The 23,181-nt window shown below is 32.0% G+C and overlaps 4 protein-coding genes across 19 annotated transcripts; 3 read left to right on the forward strand and 1 right to left on the reverse strand.

The window, feature by feature from the left end:
- The first annotated feature begins 764 nt into the window (after positions 1-764).
- On the forward strand, positions 765-4,251 carry LOC126851807 (transmembrane reductase CYB561D2-like). 3 transcript variants are annotated; one of them, XM_050596150.1, is made up of 3 exons: positions 765-950; positions 2,821-3,012; positions 3,242-4,251. In XM_050596150.1, the coding sequence occupies exons 2-3, from the start codon at positions 2,854-2,856 to the stop codon at positions 3,761-3,763; spliced, it is 681 nt and encodes a 226-aa protein (XP_050452107.1). In that variant the 5' UTR covers positions 765-950; positions 2,821-2,853; the 3' UTR covers positions 3,764-4,251. The 3 variants fall into 3 exon arrangements, with proteins under 3 accessions (XP_050452107.1, XP_050452105.1, XP_050452106.1); XM_050596148.1 differs by having other exon boundaries at positions 765-946; XM_050596149.1 differs by having other exon boundaries at positions 765-937.
- On the reverse strand, positions 4,054-11,987 carry LOC126851806 (sodium- and chloride-dependent glycine transporter 2-like). Of its 3 annotated transcripts, XM_050596144.1 has the most exons (12): positions 11,448-11,987; positions 10,572-10,677; positions 10,184-10,436; positions 9,945-10,103; positions 9,308-9,509; positions 8,834-9,005; positions 8,384-8,740; positions 7,955-8,164; positions 7,517-7,858; positions 7,212-7,440; positions 6,985-7,139; positions 4,054-6,196 (listed from the first exon to the last, which is right to left on the reverse strand). In XM_050596144.1, the coding sequence occupies exons 2-12, from the start codon at positions 10,614-10,616 to the stop codon at positions 6,122-6,124; spliced, it is 2,199 nt and encodes a 732-aa protein (XP_050452101.1). In that variant the 5' UTR covers positions 10,617-10,677; positions 11,448-11,987; the 3' UTR covers positions 4,054-6,121. The 3 variants fall into 3 exon arrangements, with proteins under 3 accessions (XP_050452101.1, XP_050452102.1, XP_050452103.1); XM_050596145.1 differs by having other exon boundaries at positions 4,054-7,139; positions 10,572-10,773; XM_050596146.1 differs by lacking the exons at positions 4,054-6,196; positions 6,985-7,139 and having other exon boundaries at positions 7,256-7,434; positions 7,510-7,858; positions 10,572-10,773.
- A 1,535-nt stretch (positions 11,988-13,522) lies between these two features.
- Positions 13,523-19,456, forward strand: LOC126851732 (ubiquitin-protein ligase E3A). Of its 9 annotated transcripts, none has more exons than XM_050595994.1 (12): positions 13,523-13,605; positions 15,101-15,236; positions 15,327-15,504; positions 15,652-16,017; positions 16,174-16,484; positions 16,598-16,807; positions 16,890-17,189; positions 17,256-17,456; positions 17,877-18,154; positions 18,232-18,448; positions 18,532-18,767; positions 18,841-19,456. In XM_050595994.1, exons 2-12 carry the CDS (start codon positions 15,129-15,131, stop codon positions 18,959-18,961), a joined length of 2,526 nt encoding a protein of 841 aa, XP_050451951.1. In that variant the 5' UTR covers positions 13,523-13,605; positions 15,101-15,128; the 3' UTR covers positions 18,962-19,456. The 9 variants fall into 9 exon arrangements, with proteins under 9 accessions (XP_050451951.1, XP_050451953.1, XP_050451950.1 ...); XM_050595996.1 differs by having other exon boundaries at positions 13,544-13,562; XM_050595993.1 differs by having other exon boundaries at positions 13,569-14,070.
- A 1,123-nt stretch (positions 19,457-20,579) lies between these two features.
- On the forward strand, positions 20,580-23,012 carry LOC126851733 (RISC-loading complex subunit TARBP2-like). Of its 4 annotated transcripts, none has more exons than XM_050595997.1 (3): positions 20,580-20,795; positions 21,780-22,134; positions 22,217-23,012. In XM_050595997.1, exons 1-3 carry the CDS (start codon positions 20,686-20,688, stop codon positions 22,940-22,942), a joined length of 1,191 nt encoding a protein of 396 aa, XP_050451954.1. In that variant the 5' UTR covers positions 20,580-20,685; the 3' UTR covers positions 22,943-23,012. The 4 variants fall into 4 exon arrangements, with proteins under 4 accessions (XP_050451954.1, XP_050451955.1, XP_050451958.1 ...); XM_050595998.1 differs by having other exon boundaries at positions 20,663-20,791; XM_050596001.1 differs by lacking the exon at positions 20,580-20,795 and adding an exon at positions 20,810-20,844.
- The last annotated feature ends 169 nt before the right edge of the window (positions 23,013-23,181 follow it).

The following is a 23,181-nucleotide window of genomic DNA, read 5'->3' on the forward strand; positions in this document are numbered from 1 at the left end:
TAATCAGCTGGCACTTATGATTTCTGAAAAAGATGATATGTATGTACTTATATATGTGTGTATATATATGTGTATGACTTGTTACGTGAAAAGATTGCGTAAATTATACTAAAAACTGATAGTAAAAACATCCAAGTATATCATGAAACAAAATCATTTAAATTGCTAATAAAATGTAAAATACGATGCGCAAAAAAAGAATAATTTTTCTTTACACAAAATAAATATATAAATTGCGCGTAGATTCTCTCTTGAAAAGAAGAATAATTCACAGCTCTGAGAAAAAATTCAGAGATACACGTCAGATGTTGAGAAGTTATAAAGTGTTTCCTACGTTAGTACTCATCTCCCTTAGTTTCTTTGACTGCATTATGCGCGCGATGCCTCGTAAATTTATGGAGTATACATACTTTGCGCCTTACGAGTGCTTATGCGATCGGAACGTACGCTTGTGTCGCGTGCTTGCTCGCATCAAGGCCGCAATATCGGAGCACCTTTCTCTCGGACCCTCGGCAAACGACTCTCCGACAATTCTATCTTTCATTATTATTTGTTGCATTATTCGTTGTTTTAAACGCAGGAAAGTTTTACGTAGAAAATGATGAAGCGAGAAAAGTTCTTGAAAATATTGGCGAAGACGAAGGAGCTCGAGAAGAAGTCTTTGATTGAAAGTGGTCCGACGGATATTGCAAGGCCGATACTGTCGGCTACTGTTTCCTCATCGGCCACCGACGCCACGATAATGAGCGATCCATGGATCCACAACCTAGATCGCCATATTCCAGACGCTCAGTCGAATCGCGAACACGCGCGTGTGAGCTCGATTTGACGCTTCACGCGGACAAAGCATTCGAAAGTGGATTTCTATTTCGGCCTTTTTTTCCAACAATATATTTTCTCCTCAAGAACAGGCGACAACTTTATGCTGCATCGAACAGTGCTCGCAGTGAGTTAAAGAAGTATACACGTTTAGCGACTTTCGCGTAAGAATTATACACACATCTAAGTGTCTTCTATATAAAGTCGCGAATTATGGTGAATAATAATATTTTATTAATAAATTTTCTATATTATATAAAAAGAAAAAAGAAAAGTAATTATAAAATCTAATTATAAAAAAAATTATCTAATGATAATATCTCATGACATATTTGAAGCATTTCGAATACTTCTAATTATTTTAGTATCATAGTTTTCAAAAGTTGCAAATAATAGAAATAATTTTGTTAATTGAGAAATTGCGAATAAATAACAAAATTTTTTATTCTTTATTTAGTATTACGTGTATTTTACACATTAACAAAGTTAATCGGTCAATTTAATCAATTAAATATTTGAAATATTTTAATTTAATATTAATTTAAATTTAATATTAAAAATAAATATTTTTTTTTTTAAATGCTGCACAAATTAAATTTTTGTTAAAGAAACACAGGCTTCTCAAATAAAATATTCACTGTGTATTCTATTCAATAAAATATCTACATATGATCAAATCGAATCAGGAATCTTGTAATACTTTTTTTATGTTAAATATTTTGTTGATAAATGCGAAATAAAATAATTGTCAATTGAAGACTACAGATGGTATCATGTAAATCCTTCTTTTCTGATTATCTTTAATTTTAATATTTATGCAGCTGTTGGAATGCAGGGACGAATGCATTCTGCATTTCACGATCAACAACAGACCGAGTGGCATTTTTGTATCTTTAACATGTGCTTCTTTTATCGATATTTATCAAATCGTTAACAAAATGAATTCATTCCAAGACTTGGATTTTATTGCTTAACTAGTGCCATGATCTTACTTAATAGATGCCGATCATTAATTCACCACGTATTTTTGCTTAGAAAACAGCAATGTTTTTTATAAGTACAAAATTCTTTCCACTAATTTAATTTATTTTCGATGTTGTGCATGTTATATTGCGTAGAAAATTATGCATAGAGAATTATGCACGTTCCACATGTTATATTGCGTAGAGAATTATATCTTTCATGAATTATATATTTTATATATCGTAAAATATTTATAAAATATCAAATATTAATTTTGCTTCTTGATATAAAATCAAAATCATAAGAGAGATATTTTTCCTTATTCTAATAAAATTGTAATTTACTATCGTGTCTCGAAATTGATATGTTTTGAACATATTTGAGAAAGAGAGAGAGATAAAAAATTACTTGTTTATGCTTGTATAAATATGTGTGTATAATTAAGTTCTTGTTTATATTTCATTTGATTGACCTGTCGTATACAAATGCGCGTATACATAAAATTCAAATTTAGTCAGATAAACTAAGATAACAAGAATAAAAAAGATAGAGATGTATTGTAAAAACGCGAGAAATTATTCCGTACAATTAAGGATGAATCATGCATCATGCATTCAAAGACTCGTAATAATTGCGAGAATTACGTAAAAAGATGCTTGCATGGCGTCCATAGAATTTTACATTTATGGACAGTACTTGAATTTCTTCCAGACCCTCTTGTGTAAATTTTTTCAAAGTTTCTCATAATATATTATATCAAATAAAACATGTAAAACATGACAAATTAGTATCATAAAGTATATCAATTTAAAAAAAAAAAGTTGCAATCTTATTAAAGAGCAGGAAAAAAATTAGGAAAAATTTTTTTATAATAGTAGAAAGTTTAAAGTTTAAATTTTGCAACACTTTATACATTTATCATTTTAGAAAATTTAATTTTTATTTTTACCTTCCATCCTTCCTTTATGTTTGTTTGTATGTTTATAGACAGAAATCCACTTTCATATTTTTCAACACATTTTCTTTCTTTTTCTTCAGGTGTCAAAAAAACTTCATCGCTTCCTCCTTGACATGAGCATTGAAAGTAATAAAGGGTCTCCGAGCGTCATTACGCTCGCTTTTTCGATATTGACGCATTTTCTACTTGTGGCTCCTGTGATATATATCCTGGTAGTCGCCTTTGAACATTACAGTTTTTTCTCTTGGCATCCGATTTGCATGTCTGTTGGAGTAAGTGTCAATTTAAATTATTATTAAAGAAATAATAAAAAGATTTAACGGTTTTCAAGTCAGAGTGTTCATGTTTTATGATTATAATATGTATGAAAATTATGATTAAAATTATTTTAAGAATTTTATCTACTATGCAATGTGTCTTTTAATCTTTCCATTTAATCTTTTCCAAAGTTTATTGTATTACGATTTTTCTTGATATTTCTTTATTTCTCTTGTGATGAAGGTCGGTCTGCTGATCACAGAGGCTGTCTTCAGCATCTCCGGTGAGGCGTACATTGCTTCGAGGCTACCCAGGCGTAACCGAGTAACGATACACTGGATTCTACACACGATAGGTCTAACCATAATCGGAATCGGTTTCATCATCATTATCGTCAACAAGATAAACAAAGATAAAGAGCATTTCGCCACGACTCATTCACAATTGGGCTTGGTAACGATTATATTGTCCGTTCTGACCGCCGCTTTCGGAATCCTGGCCAACAACACGGTATGGATATATCCACAAGTAAGACCAGTGCTCATCAAGGTCGCTCATGCCTGTGGCGGCATCGGCATGCTTATACTTTTACTGGCAACTCTCATCAATGGGACCTACACCAAGTGGTGGCCCGGCACAGTCACGGGAAGAGACTTGATCTTTGCGTCATTATTTTTCGCTGGACTCTTGATACTCGTGAAACCGATACTCGGCGCTTTCTCGAGATGCAGAGTCGTATTTGGACCACCCTCGAGTGATACGTAAGGGTGAAAAATCTGTGAGAAGTCATCGCCCTGAGAAGCAAAATACACTCGATCGATCGAATTATATGGAAAAACTAACAATTATAAAAATTGGGTGTCTTGTGTTCTCGATGTAATTCTCGTAAAATACCCAATGGAATAGCGAGAAGCCAAAGATCGTAAAACTAATCTTGTTAGCTGAACGTTATGTCTCACCGATACAATCGGGAAATGTTGTTCATTGATATAAATAATGAAGAAAGAAATATTACATTCTGTACCAGCAATTAGTTAATTGGCGAAAAGATCCGATAGCGCATCGTTACCACATGGATAACAATATTTTATTGATTATGATTACACACGCATCATATACATTTATCTCACACATTACAAATTTATACATATATACGCATACGCATGTGTATGTATATTTGTGTGTAGGTGTGCTATATATAATTTTTATAATACAATGTACATGTATATATATAATAAAACACAACGCGCGTATTTATTTGATATTTACATATCTTTATATATACTTTACTTCACATATTAACACGTAATAACTTTTTTGAACTGTTAATTTTTATCGGGCAAATCCAGTCCCTTCTTTTTCTTCTTTTACTTCCATAAGATTATATAATATTATCCAACAATATGTAAACACATACAACCTTGCTTATCTTCAAAATAAAATCATTTTTATTTTGTTGTGCTCTGTAACTCTCTTCCCTGTATACATTTTTTTAGGCATCAATGTGTCTTGATTGTATGCTATTTTTAGTATAATTGTTTAACATTAAAACATCAGTATCTCTCTCATATTATCAGTTCTATAATAGAATCATTTTTTTACAGAAAATATTTATCCTAAAGATAATTGCGCGAATCAGCCAATCGGAGAAACGCGTTTTCTTTGCGCAAATACATTCTCGATTATAGTAATCTTGAGTAGAAGCTTCTTTTTCTACTCTATTTTTTCTATTATAAAAAGGAAATTTCTCTTAAAAAAGAGAGAGATGCTCCTTTTTCATATTTTATAATTATGTATTAGGACACATTACTTTGTACTGTTCGCTCTACTGGTTGCTCATAATGACACAATTAAAACCGTAACATCATGCGATAATAACAATTTCTTCAAACATTCGCCACAAAAATATAACGCGAAACAAAAATCTGTCATTTCAGTTAATTATTACAATTTATATTGTAAAATTATTTAATTGTTAGAATAAAAATTTTATGATGGAGAACAAAAAAGTGCAATTTATCTCAGATTATCTTTTTTTTTAGATTCGAAATTATTTCCAAAAATAATTTAATATTATTACTATTGTATTATCGCCGCGTTGTTACTGTTCACAATGCGTCATTGCTCTTAATCCTACTTATTATTACAACAGTCAACCATTTGACTTGGCCGGTATGAGAGAGAACCAGTGACTAACATTATTAATTATCATTATTCTTTTGCACGGCGAGCTATATACTTTTAATAATCATCGAAGGCCGCACCATATATCAGGTAACTTTCGCATGTAGTCTAGAAACATTAATATTATTAAACATTTAACTGGTTTAATGGGAGATTGATTCAAGGAGAGAAGCAATCGTAAATCTAACGGCACTTTCATAGAATAACATATTGGCTATATGTGCTTTCTCGAAATGCTTATCAAAACACGTTCTTTTTCTTTACTTTCGTGTTTGTACAGACTTATAATTTAAAGTGAAAATTTCACAATTATTTAATATTGCAAATGAACGTGCTTTCATATTGATTATAATTATATAGACTGTTTTTAATCATGAAATTATTTAAATATACTTTTATTTCCGTTACACATTCTTTAAAATCTTTACATTTCTAATTTTGTGATAGTTTTTGATTTTAGTTGCACAAATAAAGAGATTTGATTTTCGATTAATGAAAGACCGATCTCTGGATCTCGCATATCAGATGATTAATAGTACGAGCTATTTTGAACAAGACACGCTTTGAATAATTGATATATTGATATCCAAATATGCAAAATTATTCGGAACTACTCTTTTCATTTATAAATTTTTATTCGGAATTATTTTCGGAATTATCTTTCCCTTAAAAAAAAATTATCTCAAGGCATCAATAGTTTTTTTTAATTATAATGATAGTTGAGATATATAATCTTTTGCTAGTTTATCATTTAATATTATTCAAAAAATATTTTCCATTAAAATAAAGAATTTCAATCTTTTCTGCTAATTGCACTATTACATACTCGTCAATGCTATTAGCTTCCTTCATAAATTCGCTAATTATAATACATCTTACAATTTTCTTGTTTACTTCTTTATTCTCTCGTTATTATCTTTTACTACATATCGAAAATATCTATAATCTATTCCCTGAAAACTTTTGCACATTAAAAAGATACGTACCAATAAATATTGGAGATTTTCGACTTTGCTGTAAGAGATTATTATACATTAAATTTTCTTCTTGGTTTCTTTATCTTCATGCACTGCTTACTTCTATCTTTATTATTTTCATCTCTTCATTTGCTAGATGTATCGTAAATTTGTTTTCATGTGCAATAAGTTATACATATAATTTCTAATTTTCTCTATTGCATAAAATAATCATCAATCTTTCCAAATATAATTGATCTATGTATTATAAAATAAATCATTATAATGTACTAACTAATTTTATATAGATTCTTGCATTTTTGAGCATGTTTTGGCCAAAAATTATTAATTAATTTTATATTCAAGTTTTGCTATCATTGTCAACTATTTAATTAGTGAGAAATATTGCAGTTTACTTATTATCGCAAAAAATGTATTGCAGCCTTAATTTATTGCAGAAGATAAAAAATTTATAGAAATTTACACGTTTAATAGAAGACTTATTTCTTGAATAATCAATTGATAAGGATTAAATCCAATATAAAAATTATATCATTTTGGTAGAATACAAAAATTACAATTTACGGAAAATCACATTTATGGAAAATTACAATTTAAGACATATAGGTATTTTTATAAATATAATTAATAATATAATTAAATAAAAAAATAATAAAATAATCTATCTTATATTGCCAATCGCGATTGATATTGCCAACATTATGTGAGAATACTTGTCCAATTCAAGACTTTTAGACTTACCTTATACATTGGACACATTGTATCTTCGACATAGTTATTTTAAGATTTTGTTATTGTACATAAAGCAAACGTATCATATCATACCTGCTGCGAGGTAATTAGATCGGTTTTACTAGAATTCTTAAGAATCGATGGTCCGGGAAGTTTCTGAGTAGTGGCGCTAGACGGTTGTACCATCATCGGTTGACCATTCACCAAAATAATCGTATCCCGTACTGAATCGTATCCTCCCGGTGGTCCTTTAAGACATGAGTATAAATATTATAATTTGATGTCCATTATTGACATTCGAAAAGATAAACAATCATTACCTGAGGAAGGTGTCAGAGTTTTGGAAGGTGTGAAAGAATTTCGCGATGCCGGACCCCAGTTGGATGTTGGTTGTAATAATATTTTTATGCAATCCCATATATTTTTATTTTTGCCCTTTCTTTTCTTTGATTTTTCATAAGATTCACTGTTATCGAGCTCATCGTCATCATCATCATCTTCGTCATCATCATCGTAAGCTGATTGCACATGCCGTTTTTTCAACTGATCCTAAATTGTCATGTCTCATATAGAATATTCATCATCATGCACTGTGTTTAAATAAAAAGATCAGCTTACAACTTACTATAGCTAAACCGAGAATGACTAAAACGGGAAGCATACTAATAACCCAGCCTAATACATCGGCCCATTTCGGATAAATATAAGTTCCATATTTGACTGGTTCGTATTTCACCCAATTAAAGCAAAGGATGAAGAATAGTGCGGCGGGTGTGATAACTTTCCACATCCACGTCCAAAAAAATCTCCATAAACGACCTCGAGGTCCGATCATCTGTTGAACGTCATTGAGAAAGCGATCCGCTCCGTATATCCATGCCACGAGAATGCATTCGCTTATAGCAATCAACAAAACGGACCAATTGGCAGCGTACTTGTCCATTAATTGTAACCAATACATGCCGGCCTATGAGAAAAAAATTCAAGTTATTTCAATAATATGTGCCAAAAGTTTAGAATAATTTCTCTTCTGTATCCGAAAAACAAACTGAACAAAACTCACGTTTGTGGTAAAAATGATGCCACCGGCATAGCCGATTACTGAAACTCCTAAAACGACCCAAATCTTATAATTTCTCATTGCTGGAATGCCATCAAGTATCGCCGTAGTAACAGTCTCCATGAGAGCGAATTGCGAATCGAGACCCAAAGTGAGTAGCATGATAAAGAACAGCAGTGACCAAATAGATGCAACCGGCAGACGAGCGACAACCTACGAACAGTCATCATACAAAAAATCTTTAATTTTTGAAACATATATATATTTGAGTTTCAATATAGCGCACTAATATATAAGTTGACGAAAAGATCACATATCTCATTCAATTAGATTTTTTTCACTTAGCATGATACTATATAGATAAAAAATGTAAAAAAATGTGCGTAGTTTCTATTTACTTAATTAAGACCTTAATATATAATTAATAATAACCTCTGGATAAACAATAAACGCCAAACCAGCGCCTTCATCTACCACTGACGCTACTGGTACATCGAGCTCATGAGCAAGAAAGCCGATCACCGAGAAGATGACCAGGCCAGCGAAGAAAGAAGTCCCGATGTTGCTAATTGCCACAATTAAAGAATCTTTGTAACAGTTGTTGGTAAACTTATTATAAGAACTTAAAGTGATCAGACCTCCCCAGGCCGGACTCAAAGCGAAAAAAATCTGTACCGCGGCATCTCCCCATACTTTGGCAGACATTAATCTTTTCCAATCGGGTGTCAGATAGAAAAGTATCCCTTCGTTAGCGCCAGGAAGTAAAATTCCACGAACAAAAAGGGCGACCTACAAAAAAAATAAAACAATTGTTTTATAAAAGACGCTAAATTTCTGTTACATAATCTGTTACATATAATCATATATTAACTGAAGACATACTAAAACGACATATGGGAAAAGAGCGGTGAAATATACGACTTTGCCTGAACTTTGAACGCCTTTGCTCAAACAAAGAAATACGATAACCCACGCTAGGAAAAGACTAGCCGCCATGAATGGTCGAATCGATCCAGTTTCCTCAATCCCGCTACTAATTCCCAATACATGATTCCTAGAGATATGAAAAAATTTTCTCGTTGTATATTTTTTATTTAATTTGCCTTTGACGAACGAATATGTATTTATTCATATTGCAAATTATTTCATATTTTGAATTAAAATTATATTATTATTATTAAAAAACTAGTCTAATTTACAAGAGATAAAACATATGCAAAAATACTGATTATTACAAGGTAAAAAATATGACCGTACACATGGCTTATATAAATACAAAATTAAATTGAACACTGTGATAAGATAAATGAAATAAAGCATTGAGAAAAAATATGACAGCTTATATGATGTCATTACTGAAAATATTCCTCAGCTGGCGGTCTTTTGATTACACTAGTTACGTTCTCGATAAGCAGACTCATCATTTGAGTAGAATTAAGACATTTTCTTTTGAAATAAGTAGCATTTTGAGAAACACAAGCCTCAGCAGCGTCTGGCATAAAACAATCCTCAGTACTCCACTCTTCTTCGCATTTGCTCCAAGGCAATTCCCAACCACCTATTATTATATGTAAAAATTTTAAATAAATAAATGTAAAAGTTTAAAATAAAATTTAACTTTAATGATAGACATTTTTTATCAAGAGCTAATCTTTTCACGGCGCAAGAGAAAAATTATATCAAAGAAAATTATTAACCATCAAAATTTCCAATTTTTAATTCTATATATTTTTATAATTAAGTTTCAAAATTTTATTGACAAATAAAGTTTATCAAAATGTATAAAAAATAAATGATTGTGCATATAGGTATATAAAATAAATTCTTTTTTTTTAATTGTTTACAATTCTGATATTATTAACACAAAAATGATACTAAACATTTTCGTTAAGAAAAATGTCAATTCGTGAAATTTCTCAGAGAAATTCTCTTAAAAATAAAATTATGTATGAGTTATGTATAAAATTATCTATATATCAGTATAATTATTTACCAAGAACCGAAGCAAATATGTAATACAGCGTCCAGGCGATGATTAAATTATAATACAGCATCACAATGGAACTAATAAGAACCATTCCGTAGCCTAAGCCACAAAGCAAGGGGCAAAACTGCTTGTAAGCTGCTACCGGTCCAAGACTGGCATATTGTCCTGTAGAGTAAAAAAAAAGATATTGCGGTTGTAAATAATTCACGTTGTCACAAAGTGTTTAATATCGTTGTTTTGTTCACCTAAAGAAAGTTCCATGAACATAAGAGGCAATCCGGCAATGACGAGCATCACAGTGAACGGAATTAAAAAAGCACCGCCACCGTTCGAGTAGCAGAGATACGGAAATCTCCAGACATTTCCGAGGCCTACGCTATATCCCAGAAGAGATAATAAAAAATCGAATTTCCCTGTCCAGGTTCCACGTTCCGGGTGATCATCCTCACTGCTTTCCAAAGGCGCTTGACTATTGGCCACTGAGTATTTGTCTTCATTCTATCCAAAAAATAATATCATTATTTATTTTTTTATAATATTTATTAATTTTATTTAAATAATTTTACGCAATGTATTTGTATGATATATGAAATTCGGACAGATATTCATCAAATTAATGTAAATCTGGCTTACATCCCAGTCCAGATAAGGACGTATTCTTGAGGATGCCTCTTCCATTTTCTACATTGATATGATCTCCCGCTGCAGTAATATCAATTGTTTCTTCGTTTTCTCATGGCTACCGAATCGGATCCATTAAAGTTCAATGTTAATTGTACTAATTAGCGTTCTTTAGTGAATGGGGATGTTTTACGCATTCATTTCTTCGAATGTTCTGTGTGTAAAAACTTTTTAACTAATATTAATACATTAAATATTCTTCTATGTTTCTACGTTATGTTTATCTTGCGTTTATTAAAGACACGATAAACTGCCTTATTTTACTCTAAAAATATAAAAAGATGAAAACACTTTTTTTCGCAAACAAAATATTTGCATCTCGATTTTCTACCATCTTTATAGCAAAATTTGCTACATCATTCAATAATAATTATTCGCGTTCTAATTGAGTTATTATCGGATTAGCCCCAGCAGGCATATAGATACGTGCTAGGGCAATGACGTAATTGGTCGTATTGAAAAAAACTTAATCTTTATCTACTCTATACACAACTTAATTGAAATAAATATTGTATAAAATTATATTAAAATATTTTTTTGTTTAATTAAAAATATATTTAAAGTATTATATATACTTGTTAATACAACAGTTTTTTTTGTTTTTTCTCAATGTAAAAAAATTAATTATAAATTATAATTAAATGCTAATTAATTTCCGATTAATGCTATTTTTCTAATTAATATTTGATAATGCAAATAATACGGGAAGAAATAAAATATTACTTAAATTAAGATCAAAATAAAATGATGTCGATGAACAAAACATATGAATTTATAAAACCACGATTCTCATCTTTATCGCATATATTAAATATGTATGTCACTTACTTGTATCTATCAATTAAAATCACGCGCATTCATACTTTCATTCAAGCATGTTGGAACACAGACATGTTGCCGGTATAGTCACAGCTGATAATTGATACTATCGATCTATCTATCAACCTTGACAAAGAATCTTGCCAAGGTCAAACTCGCACTGTCACTAAATGTCAAGGCCACTCTTGGCAGGTCTATGATCGCGAAAGAAGAGAGGAAGAAGGAGAAAAAAAAGAGCCGGGAGATGAAAAGAGGCAAACAGATGTGGAAAATTGATTGAAGGAGCGATCCGTGCCCGGGCAACTCGCCGGCCTATCTGGCTGTCTGCTTATAAGGGAGCTTTTCTATTTGTGACCCTCTTTGCCTCTCTCTCCACGACCCTGTTCACTTACTCCCGCGTTCCTACTACCCCATATTCTCTCTCTCTTTCGCGCCCAGACGAGACCTGTCGCGAGCCTCAAACTCCACTCAGATCGATCGATATTACTGCTCCTGCGAGCTGTGTTCCATCCTAAACCTTGTTTCTATCCTCTCTCTCACTTTGGCCACTTTCTCAATACTATCGCATATCATCATTTATTCTATTTAGGCCAGGATTAGCTTCAGCCCAAGAAATGCATATGTATGTACGCATATATATATATATATATATATATATATATATATATATATATATATATATATACTCGCGAAGAAAAGATCGATGAAATTCAGGAGTAATGGAAGGATTAATCCGCTTATCATCCATAATGTTTGTATAACCTGAAGATTAACATTACTGATAAGTATAACGAGAATAAAGATTGGACATTTTTTAATGTTAAAAATTAAATTTTAATTTTTTTTTTGTATATAAAACGAGGAATTATTCTTTCAAATAACCGCATTGTGCTAAAAAGTTTTGAAAAATTCAATGAAGTAATATTATTGTGAAATTATCACATATATATATATATATATATATATATATATATATATATATAGTATGTATAAGAAATTGTCATACAAAGAGATTATCTCTATCTTGATTATTGAACAAGTCAATTGTTTTAATTAAAAAAAAATTAATTATAATTTTTTACTTTTATAAATTTAAATTATATTAAATAATTAAATTTTACCCAACTCTAGAAAAGAAATAAAAAAAGAGCAGCACTACTTTCACTTTTCATTTAAGCTTGCTTAATCGTATTGAATATTGGTATGTAACAATACACAATAATTCACCTTTACTTTTCACAGGAAATTGCTGCATCTCTTAATATTGATTTCCGATAATAATATAATTGTCACTGTCATCAATAGAAACTACTGTTATCTTTGCTCCACAATCATTTGTTCATTTTTCTCATCAAGCCCTTTTCACGTATTCTCCATTTTATATATTATGTATGATTTTTGAGCAAATGTTGCAGCGATCGAAAATTGCTGCAATTGTACTCTAAGAGAAAAAAAGAACATAAACTGACGAGTTCAAATAATATCAAACTTATAATTGAATACATCACATAAATAAATGTAATAACGCATAGTATAATTAACAATTGCGATGATTAATGATGTAATTATTAGAACAATTGCTTATGAATAAATTTACAGTTTACTTAAAATATAACTACCTTGTTTAACCTAATACTTGTGCGTTTGCAAATAAGAATAATCTAACCGTTTTTCTGCCAGGTATATTTTTTTCACAAGTGCCAGAGACATTAAAAGTCTCCAAGCGAGCAGTTGTAACTCTAATGAAGTGAGTCGTGTATGCACGTCTAAACCTAGATAATTTTCCAGTGAGCGCAGTTATATTTTTTGAAAATATCTGCCGCCAGAATGGCGACTTCATATACAATGAATATATCGATCTATTGCATAGTAGTGATGACGCACGATCGCGATTAGGGTGCATTCAAAAATTCATTCAAAAATTCTCCCCGTAGGGTAAAGTAGCTCAAATTGACAAATCAGGACAAAGGAATCTTCTCTACTTCTATCCTGATTGGTCAATTCAAAAATATTCTATCCCACGGTGGGGATAGAGGGGAGTGGATTTTCGAACGCACCCTTAGTCGAGAGCCGTGCGCGATAACTCGTGGCCCCGTTGGTGCCGATTGCAAACGGTAGACGTCGGTAGGCAGGAGAAAAGAAGAAAAAAAAAAAAAGAGAGAGACAGGTGGAGGGCAGGCTTGTTTCTCGCGCGCGTTCTCTTATCCCGCGAGCCTCTGTCGAGTGTCGCGTCGATCCCCGCGTCTGCCCGCACGAGATTCGCGAACCCTCGATTTTCCTAACCTCTAAGTAAACGCTCCGAATTCTCGGAGCATTTTCTACGCGAGGACAAATTCATCTCTCGGACTCTTTCTCTCGCTCGTAGTTCCATCTATCTGTCCTCTCTGTCCTGTCTTCGCGCTCGCTCGCTCGCTCCCATTTTCATTCCTCTATGTTTCCCTATCGCCTTTAGCTCTTGGCAGGTCTTTAACAATCTCCCCTCCCCCCTCCCCCCTCCTCCTTCGTGTCTCCGACGTGCGAAAAGTGAGGGGAATCGTGAAGATCGTTTGGACACGGTGAAAAATTTGTGTGTGTGGAGAGATTATAAAAATATAGTGCGCCGCCGAGTTAAATAGCGAGCATTTGTAATCGTGTACAGACAGCGATATATACATATATATTATATATATAAATATATATATATATATATATATATATATATATATATATATATATATATATATACATATATTGTTGCGCGGAGAGTGTGGTGACAAACACGGTGGCAAGATTCAACTTTCTGTCACGATCGCCGAGTAAACAGGCAAAATTTCGACGATTTACGGTCTATGAGCGCCAAGAGTCAGGGGGACCCTGGAGAAGATCACGTTTCCAGGTGTCACGAGAGTCGTTGCGTCCTTTAGTTTCTCTCGCAAAACTCGCTTTTGAAATAATGCGTCGTCATGCGTCTACGACAAAGTAGACTCGTTCGAAAAGTCATACGGAAACGATTCTCTCCTTGGCGATGACGTTTGTGTGCGAAGTCAAAATTGTATCGATCACGAATCTTTACACAAATCTACGATCAGTAAACTCATACTCTGTGTGAAAAAAAAATGCGCGGAGGTTTTTGCCATCTTATATTTATACTTTTTCAACCGCTCTCAGTCGTCACTCGATTGTACGCGCGAGGTTTGTGTGACAGAGCGACGTAATATTCCAACTTCATCATGAGATCGCGAAATCGCGAGGATATTATTAGCGCTTTGTTTTGGTGCAACGACATTGTGTCATCCGATTTGAGGAATTATATATATGTACAATGACATTTGATCCTCGTGACAATTCTCAACGAATTTATTTAGCATTTTTAATATCGCATTTATTAAAGAAATATTCATGTGATCTTTGTCCTTTGAACAAACATTTTGTCATATTGTGTTATATAAAATGCAATGATTATGTTTATGTAGATAGAGATAGACAAAACAAACATTTTACCAGCGATAAATTAAAATTTTAGTATATAAATATTTGCGATATTTGTGATACATACAAATTTAATAACGAATATCTTCTCAATATTGTATCTAGAAATTTTGCAAAAGAAAGATAGCTGTCATAAATAGATAACTTCGTTCTTTGCACATTTCTATAAATATCTTACTCTGTCATGTTTATAGGGTAAGAGCAGAGAGCCCTTGCAGCGACATGAAGCGCGCAGCTGCAAAAAAGCTCATCGAACGGTACTTTTATCAACTTACGGATGGATGTGGAAATCCTCATTGTGACAATCAGCATTGTGCCTCGAGTGGCAAAGTATGATTTCAGAATTCATTTGTTCAGCTACAGTAAATTGTAAGAATTGGATAACATTTTACTTATTTATTTTATTTGGTTTTATACTAGGTTACTAATCTTACTCCAAATCAAGCAGCTGCTCAAGCAATACAGTTATTTTCGCAAGAAGCAAGACTTTGCGATGGTACACAACCCAGTAAAGTCGCTCGGACTATAGAGCCAGGACAAACGTCATTGGCTAAGAGTCTACCTGTAAAAAGCGTTAATCCTACAAGCTCCGACGAAGGTATCTCAAGTTGATTTAATGAAGCATCAACTTTGATTCAAAGATAAAATTACAAATTATAAGACAATATATAAAATTAGATGAAATTGTAGATTATGATTTACAGATGCAAGTAAATATATAATATATATTTTGATTTCTTACTAGGAAAACAAGAGCCATATCTTACAGAAGCTAAGCTTCTAGATATTATAGAAAAATGTAAAGCGGAAGATTCATATGCTTTATTAATTCGTACTTTGGGAGAGGTGTTTTCTTCCGGAAAGGCATTAAGTCTCAGCTTCCAAAAGACTGAGAAAAGTAATTCCCCTTTGGCGGCGCTTCTCGATCGAGCGCCAGATACTTTATTAAGGCCACCTGCAGATTTAAACAAAGAGGCGGTACGATCTCTTCAAGGAGAGGATAAAGAAGAGGATAGCAGTGATCCATCACCTACAGTTCCTAATAATGATGATACTAGTGTTGATTTACCATCTGTTCGTAGAGCTTTTGAAGCACTTTGGTCTGTTCCAGGTATGAAAAAAAATATATATACCTTATAAATTTAATAGTTAATGTGTTATTAAAGTTAAATTTCTTTATGCTTTCTAAATCATTAGTATAATTATTGATGTAAAGACATTGCTTTAAATAAAATATGTAAAATTGATAAATATATGCTATTTCAAGGTGAACAGTTTGAGTCAGCTTTGGTCAACGCATTAGTCACTTTAGCGGATGACATAGAATTAGATCTGAGAGTATTTCGCATAGTACGCTGGGACAGTATGGACAGTTTGTTAAATGTATTTCTCATTGTCTTTGAAATACCGATGCTTGGAAATAGCGAATATTTGGAACTAGCCCTTCATATGTTATGTAAAGCATTGAGTTGCTTACCAGTAGTGGCTCAAGCTAAGTTGGCACGTGTTTGGGCCAAGCACTGCAAATCACGGCTTCCAAATCTTCTACAGGCGCTTCAAGAGCTCATCACTGTCAAGGTGCGTCTCCCGACTTTATTAATAGAGATTTTATTAATTTATTTCATTTCGATTTCAAAACGACTCCTTTATTTAGTTCTCATAGTTTTGAAAAATTTAATACTATGTTACAGGTCATAGGAGGATCCTTCACGCGCGATTATTGCGTTCAAGATGCAGATACTATTACCGCACCTACGAAGGTTATGAAAATTTTATACTACGCGAGTATGCTAGCTGGAGAATTAGATCCTCCTGAGCTGATATTGGGCGATGAGGCTGAATCAGCAAGCAGTGACAAAACTTCTTCTTCACGATCGTCGATTTCAGGACAGATTCCTCAGGTATCATCTCCATCGATATTCTCAGAAAAAACTCAATGTATTTAGTACATTGCTTTTCTATGACATACAATGTTTATTTCAGGATCCGTTAGCGACAGAATTAGGAATTAACGCATTAGACGCACGTAAGCCTTTCATACCGTTTACTGATTTCTACAATGAACCACTTAGTGATGCCATAGAAATGGACAAGGATTTTGCTTATTATAAGAGTGAAGAACCGATGAAATTTAGTTTTATGAATTATGCTTTTGTTCTTACACCAGCCACTAAAACTTTGGGTTTATATTATGATAATCGTATTAGGATGTATAGTGAACGACGTATGAGTTTTTTACAAACCGTTGTCGGGCAACCTACTAATCCATATCTCAGATTAAAGGTTTGTTAATTCAATGAAATGATAACATAGAAGCCATCAATATACAAATAACATATTTTATTTAAGGTGAGGAGGGATCATTTGATAGATGATGCATTGGTAGAATTGGAGATGGTAGCGATGGAAAATCCATCTGATTTAAAGAAACAATTGGTTGTCGAATTTGAGGGAGAGCAAGGTGTCGATGAAGGCGGTGTATCTAAAGAATTTTTTCAACTAGTTGTAGAGGAAATCTTCAACCCTGATTATGGCATGTTCACAACCCAGGTCAGAACTAAAAAATGTTTTTTCTTTTTCCCCCTTTTCCAAAGATTGTGTATACTTTCCTTTAAAGACAAAAACGTACAAAATAATCAACATACAAAACAAAATATACAACAATACAAAATAATTCCACCATTAATTAATTTTATAACAAAATTTTTCATTTTTTATGCACATTTTCTACTTTTATGGTAGAAAGTTACATAATCACTATCCTGATCTGACGTATACAAAATAGGCCCAAACGTTCCAGCTGGACTTTGAGATTGTAGGAAATTTAATTCTGTGAACAAAAAATTTTTATTCAGAATTAAATTTCCTATAAAATCTCGAAGTCTGACCGGAACGTTTGAGCCCACTCAGTATAATTGCCTTTCGTACTATAATTTAATTCTGTGAAACATGATCACCTCTACATTTCAGGAAGATACGCAAATGACATGGTTCAATCCGACATCGTTTGAAAGTGATGCACAATTCACGCTAATAGGCATTGTCCTTGGCTTAGCAATTTATAATAATGTAATTCTAGATGTACGTTTTCCAATGGTAGTTTATAGAAAACTGCTAGGCAGAAAAGGTGCTTTTGCGGATCTCGAGGATTGGAGCCCAACATTATATCGAACGATGAAGGAATTAATGGAATATACAGGAGATGATATGCCGGAGACATTCATGCAAACTTTCCGAGTAGGATACAGGTATGTTTTAAAATAGTCGACAGAATTATGCACACGAGTATGAACACTTCATTTTATCATTTATCTTCATTTTATAGAGACGTTTTTGGATCGTTATCGTTTCACGAACTGAAGGAGAATGGTGATGAACTATACGTCACGCAGGAAAATAAAAAGGAATTTGCCGATCTTTATGCGGATTTTTTGCTCAATAAATCCGTGGAGAGACAATTCAATGCCTTCAGACGTGGCTTCCAAATGGTTACAGACGAGAGCCCGCTCGCATTACTCTTCAGACCGGAGGAGATTGAGCAGGTACAATCGTGTACAATCGTTGATATAGCGTTAACGTTATATCGAACGATTATTCTCACGATATATATTTGATACGTGCGCAGCTTGTTTGCGGAAGCAAAATATTCGATTTCGCCGAGCTGGAAGCAGCTACGGAGTACGAAGGCGGCTATACTGTTGACAGTGAAGCGGTACGTAACTTTTGGCGCGTAGCGCATTCCCTACCGCCTGAAAGTCAACGGAGGCTTCTTCAATTCACCACCGGTAGCGATCGAGTTCCGGTCGGCGGTCTTTCAAGGCTCAAAATGGTCATTGCTAGACATGGTCCGGATTCCGATAGGTAAAGACGTTAATTATTTTAAATTTTGTCATTTATATATTATTAACATATAATTAATACATATATTTTCCAGATTGCCAATAGCGCACACGTGCTTTAATGTTTTATTATTACCGGATTACAGTACAATAGAGAAACTGCAAGATCGCTTATTAAAAGCGATTAATTATTCAAAGGGTTTTGGCATGTTATGAGCATGCTGCACATCACCCCACTCTCTTCCCCTGTCTTTCGAATTATATATTCGAAGTTCACAATAAAACTCGATTCCTCTTTTGTCATTTTAATTGCAGCTATACTATTTGGAAGTATCTGTCATAATAATTGCAAATTGTGCCAGTACATTTAACATGAAAACATTGCTTGTTGTAATATGAATCAACAACAAAAGGCTCCTAACATTCTAAAAAATTTCAACGAATCAAAGAGAGAGAATGAGTCCTTTGTACAAAACAGATATAACTTGAAAAACGCTTCACAACTATTCTTGCAATTACCATTGCAAGAAGTCGCTTGTACCATACTGTGTACTTTTTCTATTAAAGTAAAGATAATGAAGATTGATTTCATTAGCCATTTCGAAGTGATTGAGAGAAGAAGTGCAAAAGATAAATGTGAGTGTAAAAATACGAAAATACCAAGCGAAATCGCATTATAGAAATAAATAAATGTAATTTTAGCAAAACATAGTTGACAGAAATAGGATGCGTTTCGGAATCTCGACGGTTGCAATCGTTACATAATTTCATTCGACGATGAGAGTTAGTTTATAGACTTGAATTCTTCTCTCATTCCTAACAAGCCAAATAGAAAATAATCATTATCTTTTTTTAGGTAGTAAATCGTTAAGCACAAGTCAATCTGATTTAATTTATATATTATTTTAATGAAAAGCATCAAAACTTTATTGATTTTGTAGTAGATTTAATTTAATGTATTTATGATATTAACAAAAAAATTGCACAATACTTAGTTTGCAGACAAGAGTAAAATTGATTTGTATTTACAAATAATTTTTGTGTGCAAACAAGAGGGGATTTAATTGTATATAATATAATTATGAAGTTGTTAATCGTTTACAGATATATAATCGTTTAACTTCCTGAACGCATCTAATGCTGCAAAGCCGAAAACAACCCTTTTACAAAAAATACATTAAATTAATATCTGAATTTTGTTGTTGTTGTAAAGTAAGGCGTGAGATAATGGTGCTTTTGTATGTACATTTTCTTTTATTTTCTAACATTTTTTTCATGCATCACACGCGTCATGATCAAGTGTAATATCAAGTAGAAATTGAATTTGTATAAACATTTATAATAAGCAGCATTTTTTCTCCTTAACGGCTGACAGTCGTTTTATTGTTATTCATGTGACAATAAAGCTCTCAAAACAAGAAGCAAAATCTTCATCTTTTGTTATTAATACTGTTTGAATTCAAGTCTTTTATTGGCAGAGACGATGCAGAGACGTCATTAATTGCTCAGAGCGATTAAACCTGTTACATCCGAAAACCCTATGTGTCATTTGTGTAAGGGAGAATTCACACTTTGGCAGAAAAGCAAAAGCCAATCAAAACTCGCGTTGATAGTAAGCAATACAGCAATGTCATTCTTGTTCTTACTTCTAGGGACTCTGAGACCTAAGAATGGTACTAGTGTCTAGAAATTGATAACATGATGACGGGGATTGCGTTTCGTTTCACCGCTTGGAAATTTATAATATATGTCACGTGAATTATAGATTTTCAGGTGATCTAAAGGCCATTGCACGTTAAAAAATTTTAATCATAATCGTAAAGCTGTAAGTAAATCAACCAATCACAGTTCAAACATTCTTATTATGTTTAGAATGTTTGATTGTGATTGGTCAATTTTCTTACGGCCTTACGATTACGACTAAAATTTTTTAATGTGCAATGGCCTTAAGCGCTCAATGCGTGAAACGGAACGCATCCGAGGTTTCCCCGGCCTTGCTTGATCCCGCCAATAAAATATATTACTTCTTCTTGCTTCTTACATCACGTATGTATGTAACAAAAAAATTGCAAACGTATAAAAAAATATATACAGAATATGTAATTATTATTATTATCAATATTTGAATAAATTGTGATTTCGAATATATATATATATATATATATATATATATATATATATATATATATATATATATGCAAACAAGTGACTTCGAGAAATTGCGTCTGACATTTTTTTTTTTACTTCATATATACAATAGTATGTGGATAAATCAAATACAAACCGGATTTTTTCGAAAACATTTTATTCGAAAATATATTTAGGGCACATTCAAATCATTTTTCTACGTAGTTTTCATTAAAATCTAAACATTGTCGACGGATTGGCAGTTTTTTTTATTTGTCATAAAAAATTGCCAATCTGGCGATAAAAATGTTTAGATTTTAATGGAAGTTATGTAAAATAATGATTCGGGTGTGCGCTAAATATATTTTGATCAAATAAATGTTTTGGAAAAAGTCTGATTTACATTTGACTTGCCCATGTATACATCATAAGAGATATTGCATCATAGCTAAATAATTAATAATTAATAATCAATTAATTGAATAGAAAATTATAGCTGTCAATAAACAGTTGTTCAATAATTCATCAAGTATAAGAAGTTTCTATGTGTGAGAAATAAAATAGTAACATTACTTTATTTTTAAAATTTTATTAAGATTTTGTAACACCATTTTGTTGTCTATTTGTAAGTAACTATTAAGAAACAAAGTTTTATATAATTCTACAAAACTTATTAATAAAATAAAAATTCTACAAAACTTATAAATAAAATAAAAAATTAATTATTATTATAATACTATGTATTATAATGGATATATAATATACAACTATAGAAATTAGAAATATGTATGCAATAGTAAAAACTGTAGGTAAAATTTTTTTTTAGAAGACTACAAACGTATATTGCTCCTTTTTTTCTCTTGCTTTTTTTATATAATTTTTTTTTAATATATTCTGCATTTCCCAGTTTCAGGATGGCTAAATCACCAATTAGCATACTCCAAGAATTATCAATTAAGGAGGGATATGTTCCTATTTATGATTTCATAGGTGTAAAGACAGATGGGATTTACAATCAATTTGTATGCAAAGTAAAGTGTAAAGAATTCAGTACTGAAGGTGTAGGATATTCCAAAAAAGATGCTAAGCACAATGCTGCAAAGAATATGTTATTATTACTGCCCAAGAAAAATGAAATTTCAATATTATCTCCAATCGCAAACACAATACAGATCTCTACACCAAAAATTTGCGAGCCATCATCACCAAGAATTCAAACTCTGTCAAGCCCTAACCATGTTAACTATGTTGGATTGCTACAAGTAAAATTTGTGATTTGCTTATTAGATATATAATACAATAGTTAATCATTAGAGTACACTATAATTTCTATTTTATATGCAGGAATTTTGTGTACAACAAAAGTTAATGACCAAAGATATTTTATATGAAGTTGTCGATGAGAGTGGACCACCTCATATGAGAATCTTTACAATAGAAGTCAGTGTAGGGTCTATACGTGAAAAAGGTTCTGCACAATGTAAAAAGATTGCCAAACAAGAAGCTGCAAAGAAATTGCTACAGCGTTTACATCCTGATATAATTGATAAATTTTTGAAGGGAAATAAGAATGATACAAATTGCAAAGTGCTTGAGGATATTATACAAAAACTAGGTGTAGAAATATCAGAATGTATAATAAGCAAGCCAGAATTACCAGTTGCAAGCCTATCGAAAAAAGCACAAATGTTGTATACGAAATGTACCAATAAGGAATTTAAAGTGACTAGGCAAGATTTTCTACTCAAAGATCTTCATGATTTATTCAAGAAAACTTATTCCAATAAAATTTCTCGTAATATGAAAAAAAAAATGCAAATTGTACGTGACATATACACCAATCATGCAGATATAATAGAAGAAGTCATGCAAGATATCGTGAAAGCATTAGAAGTCAAGATAGAGAAAACTATTTTACCTAGCTTAACAAAAAACTATATAATAAGTCTGCGCTTGTCATCCAATCCCATTATTACACAATTTGGTATGGATGAAACTAAAGATAAAGCAGAGATTCAGGCAAAGTATAATGTTATTGTAACTGTTTTAACACTTTTAAACATTTCTTAATGTATATATGTATAAAATGACAGAGGGCATGTAAAGAAACATAAAAATAAGAAATATCAATTTTCTTTTAGTTATTGCATTTATATATTTTTAAATAATAACTTCGAAATTGTATGATTGTGAAATTGTAAATATGTATATTTTATTGAATTATTTACTTTTTATAAATAAAAGTAATTGCAAAATATATTGTAATAAATAATAGAAATCGTCGCATTTTAATTTTTTTTTTTTTTCTT

This window comes from Cataglyphis hispanica, chromosome 8 (genome assembly GCF_021464435.1).
Source record: "Cataglyphis hispanica isolate Lineage 1 chromosome 8, ULB_Chis1_1.0, whole genome shotgun sequence".
NCBI lineage: Eukaryota > Metazoa > Arthropoda > Insecta > Hymenoptera > Formicidae > Cataglyphis > Cataglyphis hispanica.

Bases quoted from the DNA above. Each gene is read 5' to 3' on its own strand.
- LOC126851807 (XM_050596148.1), top strand. From the start codon at position 923: ATGCTGCATCGAACAGTGCTCGCA. The intron at 947-2,820 runs GTGAGTTAAAGA...CTTTTTCTTCAG, and splicing joins TGCATCGAACAGTGCTCGCA to GTGTCAAAAAAACTTCATCG. The intron at 3,013-3,241 runs GTAAGTGTCAAT...CTTGTGATGAAG, and splicing joins CGATTTGCATGTCTGTTGGA to GTCGGTCTGCTGATCACAGA.
- LOC126851806 (XM_050596144.1), bottom strand. From the start codon at position 10,616: ATGGAAGAGGCATCCTCAAGAATACGTCCTTATCTGGACTGGGAT. The intron at 9,006-9,307 runs GTAATGACATCA...TCATATCTCTAG, and splicing joins CCAGCTGAGGAATATTTTCA to GAATCATGTATTGGGAATTA. The intron at 8,165-8,383 runs GTTATTATTAAT...GACTGTTCGTAG, and splicing joins CGTTTATTGTTTATCCAGAG to GTTGTCGCTCGTCTGCCGGT.
- LOC126851732 (XM_050595987.1), top strand. From the start codon at position 14,267: ATGAGCGCCAAGAGTCAGGGGGACCCTGGAGAAGATCACGTTTCCAG. The intron at 14,314-15,100 runs GTGTCACGAGAG...TCATGTTTATAG, and splicing joins GGAGAAGATCACGTTTCCAG to GGTAAGAGCAGAGAGCCCTT. The intron at 16,808-16,889 runs GTATCATCTCCA...TGTTTATTTCAG, and splicing joins TTTCAGGACAGATTCCTCAG to GATCCGTTAGCGACAGAATT.
- LOC126851733 (XM_050595997.1), top strand. From the start codon at position 20,686: ATGGCCTTAAGCGCTCAATGCGTGAAACGGAACGCATCCGAGGTTTCC. The intron at 20,796-21,779 runs GTATGTAACAAA...TGCATTTCCCAG, and splicing joins TTGCTTCTTACATCACGTAT to TTTCAGGATGGCTAAATCAC. The intron at 22,135-22,216 runs GTAAAATTTGTG...TTTTATATGCAG, and splicing joins ACTATGTTGGATTGCTACAA to GAATTTTGTGTACAACAAAA.